The sequence below is a fragment of the Neopsephotus bourkii genome, unplaced genomic scaffold (assembly GCF_033783945.1).
Source record: "Neopsephotus bourkii isolate Nb327-2 ecotype Australia unplaced genomic scaffold, CSIRO-AGI_Nbou_v1 NB_610, whole genome shotgun sequence".
Classification (NCBI taxonomy): Eukaryota; Metazoa; Chordata; class Aves; order Psittaciformes; family Psittacidae; genus Neopsephotus; species Neopsephotus bourkii.
In genome coordinates, this window is record NW_026901110.1 from 176,894 (window position 1) to 185,356 (window position 8,463).

Below are 8,463 nucleotides of genomic sequence, written 5' to 3' on the forward strand. Positions count from 1 at the left end.
CCAGTGCTCCCAGTGCAGCTCCCAGTGCCTCCCAATCCATCCCAGTGCTCCCAGTGCAGCTCCTCATGTTATCAGTGCCTCCCAGTGCAGCTCCCAGTGCCTCCCAATCCACCCCAGTGCAGCTCCTCATGTTAGCAGTGCTTCCCAGTGCCTCCCAATCCCCCTCAGTGCTCCCAGTGCAGCTCCTCATGTTATCCGTGCTTCCCAGTTCCTCCCAGTGCAGCTCCCAGTGTCTCCCAATCCATCCCAGTGCAGGTCCTCATGTTATCCGTGTTTCCCAGTCCCTCCCAGTGCAACTCCCAGTGCCTCCCAATCCATCCCAGTGCTCCCAGTGCAGCTCCTCATGTTATCAGTGCTTCCCAGTGCCTCCCAGTGCAGCTCCCAGCGCCTCCCCATCCATCCCAGTGCTCCCAGTGCATCTCCTCATGTTATCAGCGCTTCCCAGTCCCTCCCAGTGCAGCTCCCAGGGCCTCCCAATCCATCCCAGTGCTCCCAGTGCAGCTCCTCATGTTATCAGTGCTTCCCAGTCCCTCCCAGTGGAGCTCCCAGTGCCTCCCAATGCTTCCAGTGCAGCTCCCACTGCCTCCCAATGAGCCCCATACAACCTCCAGTAATGCCCCCGCCTTCCAGCTCTGCTCCCATTACAGCCTCCCCAACCCCTCATAGACCCCCATTACAGCCCCCCCATACCCGAGTACAACCCCCTCCCAGTACAACCCAAGTGCAGCTCCCAGTATGCCCCCTGCACCCAGTACACCCCCCTCAGCCCTGCCCCAGCCCCTGTGGAGTTGGGGGTCCCAGCAGTGCAGGGGGGGGTTCATGGTGGGATGGGGATCCCAATGGAGAGGGGAGAGCGCCACGATGGTGAAGGGGGGGTCCCAGCAGTGGGGGGGGCCCGTTCCCAGTGGGGGAGCCCCGTTCCCAGTGGGGGGGCACCGTTCCCAGTGGGGGGGCTCGTTCCCAGTGTGGGGGCCCCGTTCCCAGTGGGGGGGGCCCGTTCCCAGTGGGGGGGTCTTGTTCCCAGTGTGGAGGCCCCGTTCCCAGTGTGGGGGTCTCGTTCCCAGTGGGAGGGGCCCGTTCCTAGTGTGGGGGTCTTGTTCCCAGTGTGGGGGCCCCATTCCCAGTGGGGGGCCCCGTTCCCAGTGTTGGGGCCCCGTTCCCAGTGTGGGGGTCTCGTTCCCAGTGGGGGAGTTTCGTTCCCAGTGGGGGGGCCCCATTCCCAGTGGGGGGGGCCCCACACAAGGCTATCCCCCCCCCGTCCTGTCCCGTCCCCACCCTTTCCTGCTCCTGAGTCACCTCCGACGTCTTCCGGGTGCCCCGCGGCTGCTTGGGGCATCCTTGAGTCCTGGTGCAGCCGCTGCGAGCAACGGGGTCTGTAGGGGGGGCCTGTTGGGGGGGTTCTGTTGGGGGGGGTCTCTTGGGGGGGGGTCTATTGGGAGGGGTCTGTTGGGGGGGTTCTGTTGGGGGGGGTCTGTTGGGGGGGGTCTGTTGGGGGGGTTCTGTTGGGGAGGGGGGGGTCTGTGCCTGCCCATCCCGGGGTCCATCTGCCCGCCCTGGGGGGCTCCCCACCCGCTGTGCTCTCTGTCTGTCTCTCTGTCTTCCTGCGTGCCCGTTTATCGGGGTGTCTGTCTGTCTGTAGGGGTGTCCCCCTATCCACAGGGGCAGCCGTCTGTTCCTAGGGGTGTCTGTCTCTCTACTGGGGCATCCGTCTCCCTGCTGGGGTGTCCTTGACCTCCTGGTTCTCACCTTACTGTGTCTGTCCTCAGGTCCATCCATCCACCCTGACGCCATGTACACCGCCATCCCCACAAGGTACTACCTTCCTCCCAACCCCCCCCATCGCCTCCCATTACCCCACATCACTCCTCATCACCCCCCCATCACCCCCTGTTCACACCCCCATCACCCTTCATTACCCCCCCATCATCCTCCCATCACCCCCTGTCACTCCCCATCACCCCCTGCTTACACCCCCCCATCACGTTCCATCACCTCCCATCAACCCCCCTACCCGCCATCACCCCCCATCACCCCCCATCACCCCCATCACTCCCCATTACCTCCCATCACCCTCCCATTACCCCCCGTCACCCCCTGCTCACACCCTCCCATCACCATCCCCCACTCCCCATCACCCCCATCACCTCCCATCATCCCCTCCTCACACCCCCATCACCCCCCCTACCCCCCATCACTCCCCATCACCCCCCATCACCATCCTGCACTCCCCATCAACCCCCCTCACCCCCCATCACCCCCCATCACTCCCCATCACCCCCTGCTCATACCCCCATCACCTCCCATCACTCCCCATCACTCCCCATCACCCCCCATCACCCCCCATCAACCCCCATCACCCCCCACCACCCCCATCACCCCCCATCACCCCCATCACCCCCCATCACCCCCCATCACCCCCATCACCCCCATCACCCCCATTACCTCCCATCATCCCCTGCTCACACCCCCATCACCCCCCATCACCATCCCCCACTCCCCATCACCCCCTATCACCCCAACCACCCCCGCTCCCCCCCGCAACCCCTTTTCCCCCCAGCGGTTCCCCTTTCGGCCCCGCCGCCTCCCTCCCGGGGCTGCACATCTGGAGGGTGGAGAAGCTGCGGCCGGTGGAGGTCCCGGAGCGGAGCTGGGGCTTGTTCTTCTCGGGGGACGCGTACCTGGTGCTGCACAACGGCCCCGAGGAGCGGGCGCACCTGCACCTCTGGCTGGGTGCGCGCTGGGCACCGGGGGCTGCGGGGGCAGCCGCGGCTCTCGCTGGGTACCAGGTACCGGGGCTGCGGGGGCAGCCGCGGCTCTCGCTGGGTACCAGGTACCGGGGGCAGCCGCGGCTCTCGCTGGGTACCAGGTACCGGGGGCTGCGGGGGCAGCCGCGGCTCTCGCTGGGTACCAGGTACCGGGGCTGCGGGGGCGCCGCGGCTCCGCTGGGTACCAGTACCGGGGGCCGGCAGCCGCGGCTCTCGCTGGGTACCAGGTACCGGGGCTGCGGGGGCAGCCGCGGCTCTCGCTGGGTACCAGGTACCGGGGGCTGCGGGGGCAGCCGCGGCTCTCGCTGGGTACCAGGTACCGGGGGCTGCGGGGGCAGCCGCGGCTCTCGCTGGGTACCAGGTACCGGGGGCTGCGGGGGCAGTCGCGGCTCTCGCTGGGTACCAGGTACCGGGGGCTGCGGGGGCAGCCGCGGCTCTCGCTGGGTACCAGGTACCGGGGGCTGCGGGGGCAGCCGCAGCTCACAGCCGGTGCCCGCAGGCCGGGACTCCTCGCAGGACGAGCAGAGGGCCTGCGCCCTCCTGTCCACGCAGCTGAACGCGCTGCTGGGGGAGCGGCCCGTCACCCACCGCGAGGTGCAGGGCAACGAGTCCGACCTCTTCATGCAGTACTTCCCGCACGGCGTCACCTACCAGGTACCGCTGAGAGCCCCACGGTGCTCCCGGCACTCAGCATCCACTGAGCACCGGCATCCCGCATGGGGCTCAGCATCCTGCATGGTGCTCAGCATCCTGACCCAGTGCTCAGCATCCCGCATGGTGCTCAGCATCCTGACCCAGTGCTCAGCATCCCGCATGGGGCTCAGCATCCCGCATGGGGCTCAGCATCCCGCATGGGGCTCAGCATCCCGCATGGTGCTCAGCATCCCGCATGGTGCTCAGCATCCTGCATGGTGCTCAGCATCCCGCATAGTGCTCAGCATCCTGCATGGTGCTCAGCATCCCGCATTGTGCTCAGCATCCTGCATGGTGCTCAGCATCCCGTATAGTGCTCAGCATCCCGCATTGTGCTCAGCATCCTGCATGGTGCTCAGCATCCCGTATAGTGCTCAGCATCCCGCATGGTGCTCAGCATCCTGCATGGTGCTCAGCATCCCGCATGGTGCTCAGCATCCTGACCCGGTGCTCGGCATCCTGACCCCGTGCTCAGCATCCTGACCCGGTGCTCGGCATCCTAACCCCGTGCTTAGCATCCTGACCCGGTGCTCAGCATCCTAACCCGGTGCTCAGCATCCTGACCCGGTGCTCAGCATCCTGACCCGGTGCTCAGCATCCTGACCCGGTGCTCAGCATCCTGACCCGGTGCTCAGCATCCTGACCCGGTGCTCAGCATCCCGCATGGTGCTCAGCATCCTGACCCGGTGCTCAGCATCCTGACCCGGTGCTCAGCATCCTGACCCAGTGCTCAGCATCCCGCATGGTGCTCAGCATCCCGCATGGTGCTCAGCATCCTGACCCGGTGCTCAGCATCCCGCATGGTGCTCAGCATCCTGACCCGGTGCTCAGCATCCTGACCCAGTGCTCAGCATCCCGCATGGTGCTCAGCATCCTGACCCCGTGCTCAGCATCCCGCATGGTGCTCGGCATCCCGCATGGTGCTCAGCATCCTGACCCGGTGCTCAGCATCCTGACCCAGTGCTCAGCATCCTAACCTGGTGCTCAGCATCCTGACCCGGTGCTCAGCATCCTGACCCGGTGCTCAGCATCCTGACCCAGTGCTCAGCATCCTAACCCGGTGCTCAGCATCCTGACCTGGTGCCCAGCATCCTGACCTGGTGCTTGGCATCACCACCAAGCTCTTGGCACCCTCACTTATCCCCAGTGAGCATGTGGGACTCCCCTCTAGGTGCTGGGCATCACTGGTAGGTGCTCAGCCCTCATGGTGGGTGCTCAGCATCCTTGACACGTATAGAGCATCCTGCTGAGGGCATCACCACCAGATGCCTGGCATTCAGCATCACCTTTGGGTGCTCGATGCCTTCCTGGTAGGTGCCGAGCATCACCTCTGGGTGCTCAGGACCTGTACTCAGTGCTCATCATCCCCACTGAGTGCTGGGCCGTGCACTGAGCCCTCACCCCTTGGGTGCTTGGTATCTACTGGGTGCTCAGCATCCCTGGTGGATGCTGGTCCCACCATGGGCGCCCAACCCCTCAATGCTGCAGGACGGTGGCGTGGCCTCGGCGTTCAAGGCCCCGCGCCCCAGCGCCAGCCCCGGGCACCGGCTCTACCAGGTCAAGGGCAGGAGGAACATCCGGGCCAGCGAGAGGGACCTGGCCTGGAGCAGCTTCAACACCGGAGACTGCTTCATCCTTGACCTGGGCGAGGTGCGGGGGGGGCTCTGTCCCCATCATCCCCTCCCTGTGCCCCACACCCAGGGCAATGCTGCTGGGTGCCCATCTGTCCCCTGGGCTCTCAGTGGGGTGCCCTGGCTGTTTGTCCTTCTCTTGGGGTGCCCATGCACACACAGGGGTGTCTGCCTTGGGGTGTCTGTCTGCTGGGGTGTCTCCCTGTCCCTCCGAGTATCAGTCTGTTGTGCTGTTTGCCTGCCCTTCAAGGTAGCCATCTGTCCACTGGCTCCATCCATAGGGGTGTCCGGCTGTCCTTAGAGAGTTCTGTGTCTTGGGGTGCCCATCAGTCAGTTGGGGGGTTCCCTGATCCATAGGCATGTGTGGTTGCTGGGGTGTTTCTCCATCTGGATGTCTATCCGTCCATTGGGACAGGCATTTACCCATCTGCCTGTGTCCATCCATCCACTGGGACAGCCATTTATCCATCCCTGTGTCCATCCATCCATTGGGACAGCCATTTATCCATCCCTGTGTCCATCCATCCATTGGGACAGCCATTTATCCATCCCTGTGTCCATCCATCCACTGGGACAGCCATTTATCCATCCCTGTGTCCATCCATCCATTGGGACAGCCATTTATCCATCCCTGTGTCCATCCATCCATTGGGACAGCCATTTATCCATCCCTGTACCCATGCATCCATTGGGACAGCCATTTATCCATCCCTGTGTCCATCCATCCATTGGGACACCCATTTATCCACCCCTGTGTCCATCCATCCATTGGGACACCCATTTATCCATCCCTGTATCCATCCATCCATTGGGACACCCATTTATCCACCCCTATGTCTGTCTGGGTGCCGTCTGCCTGTGACTGCCCCATCCCCATCCCGGCTGAGCGGGGTTGAAGCCCCCACCGATGGCTCCATCCCCACCACCCCTCTCCCTGTCCCCAGAGCCTCCTGGTCTGGTGCGGCTCCGGGTGCAACGCGCTGGAGCGCAGCCGGGCGCAGGAGCTGGCCGCAGCCATCCGGGACAGCGAGCGGGGGGGCAGAGCCCGCCTGGAGATCGTGGCTGATGGCGAGGAGCCACCGGAGATGCTCCAGGTACGGGAGGACCCCCATGTGCTCACTGGGAGGAGAGGGGGTCCCCAATGCCCCTGGGGGTGCTCCTAAGGCCTGAGTCCGCTCTCCCTGCAGGTGCTGGGCCCCAAACCCCCCTTGCCAGAGGGCACCCCCGAGGAGGACGCCGTGGCCGACCAGAGCAATGCGCGGGCAGCCATCCTCTACAAGGCAAGGGCATGGTGGGACACCAGCGCTGGGAACACCATGGTGGCCCCATGGGATGCATGGGGCAGGGCACGGATGAGGGATGCTGCAGCTGACCCCCTGTCCCCGCACAGGTGTCGGATGCAACGGGGCGCATGGACCTGACCCAAGTGGCTGCGAGCAGCCCCTTCAACCAGAGCGTGCTCTGCTCCGATGACTGCTTCGTGCTGGACAATGGTGCCGGAGGGAAGGTCTATGTGTGGAAAGGTACCCAGGGATGGGGATAGGGATGGGGACAGTGCCCATCCCCTATGGGGCTCTGACGTCCCTGTCCATAGGGCGCAAGGCCAACGAGCAGGAGCGCCAGGCGGCCCTGAGGGTGGCTGAGGAGGTGATCGCCCGCATGGGCCACTCGCCCCGCACGCAGGTGGGTGCAGTGGGGAGGGATGGGGGGCACGGGCTGGCACAGGCAGCGTCCCCACATCCCTGCCCCCCAGGTGGAAATCCTGCCCCAGGGCCACGAGACGCCGCTCTTCAAGCAGTTCTTCACTGCCTGGAAGTGAGGGAACGGGAGCCCATGGGGTCAGTGCCCAGGCTGCGGCTTCACAGGGCTGGTACCAGCTCCATGCCACTGCCTGTGCCCTGCTCTATAACCATGCTGTCCCCAGCTCCATCCCTCTGCCAGCCCCATCTCCATCCCTTCTTTCTCCATCCCATCCCCATCCCACCCCCATGTTGTCCCATCCTCACCCTTTTGCCCATCCCCATCCATTTTCCCATCCCCATCCCATCCCCATGTTGTCCCATCCTCATCCTTTTGCCCATCCCCATCCCTTTTCCCATCCCCATCCCATCCCCATGTTGTCCCATCCTCATCCTTTTGCCCATCCCCATCCCTTTTCCCATCCCCATGTTGTCCCATCCTCATCCTTTTGCCCATCCCCATCCCTTTTCCCATCCCCATCCCTTTTCCCATCCCCATGTTGTCCCATCCTCATCCTTTTGCCCATCCCATCCCTTTCCCCATCCTGTCTCTGTCATCCCCATCCCTTTCTCCATCCCTATCCCATTCCCATGTCATCCCCACCCTCATCCCCATCCCTTTGCCCACCCACCATCCATGCCATTCCCTTCCCTATCCCCACAGCATTCCAAACCTGTGCCCTGTCCATAGTAACCCTGTGCCAACACAAGCTCCCCACTCCTGCTGCACCCCCATCACCCGCATGCCCTCAACACTGTGCATCCCTGTGCCTATCACCCCCATGTCCCTGCTGTCCCCACACTGTCCCCATCCCAAAGCATGTTCCCCATCCTGCACCTAGGCCCCAGTGAATAAAGGGATGGGGCCAAGTCCTGCCCCTCACTGCCTGATGCTGGGGCACCCATTCCAAAACCATGGGGTGATTCCCCTTAGTGCTCAGAGCTGATGTTGGGAACAGGAGAGCTCTGCCCTCCCTGCACCAAAACACTGGCATTTCACCCCAATTCCTGCACGGGACCACACATCCATCACCAAAGAAAAGCCCTTTTATTGTTGCTGGGAGGGATGGGGAGGAGCAAGCAGTGGGGAAAGAGCCCACAGGGCCACAGGGGGAACGGGCACCCTCAAACCCATCCTCTCCTTCTACTCCTAAAGCAACACCAGGGAAGAGACTCAACAAGGGGAAGGTGGCGGCTGGGCTGGGCTCTTCCTTGTTCACAGTGAATTTGGGGTGATTGGGGGGTCCCATGGGAGACAGACCAAAAGACAGACCCAAACCCCCCCTTTGGCCTCGCTGGCCCCCCTCCACGGGAGCTCATTCACACAGCCTGGAGCGTGGTTTGGGGACAGGGAAGAGAAAAGCGAACCCCTGTGGTGGGGACAGCAGAGGGGGATGCTCATGGCGAGGTTCAGGGGTGGTGGCAACGCTGCAGAGGAGGTTTCACCTCTGCAGGTGATGTTAAACCCCTAAAAGCAATGCAAGGGCCTCGCCAGCGAGCCGGAATGGGGAAAACTGCTCTGTGGTGGCCACAGGGTCAGAGGGAGCGTGGGGAAAGAGGCAACTTGTTCCCTGAAAATACCCTGGAAGGGATTCGTCATCCCTTATCCTTGAGCCCAGCAAGAGAATTCAGAGC

General features: G+C 63.6%; 1 protein-coding gene across 1 annotated transcript; it reads left to right on the top strand.

Annotated features, from left to right (window-relative positions):
* Positions 1-1,765: 1,765 nt before the first annotated feature.
* CAPG (capping actin protein, gelsolin like) lies at positions 1,766-7,002 on the top strand. The gene is made up of 9 exons (XM_061351841.1): positions 1,766-1,812; positions 2,558-2,730; positions 3,265-3,419; positions 4,947-5,108; positions 6,034-6,183; positions 6,277-6,369; positions 6,480-6,612; positions 6,684-6,772; positions 6,843-7,002. The coding sequence occupies exons 1-9, from the start codon at positions 1,790-1,792 to the stop codon at positions 6,906-6,908; spliced, it is 1,044 nt and encodes a 347-aa protein (XP_061207825.1). The 5' UTR covers positions 1,766-1,789; the 3' UTR covers positions 6,909-7,002.
* The last annotated feature ends 1,461 nt before the right edge of the window (positions 7,003-8,463 follow it).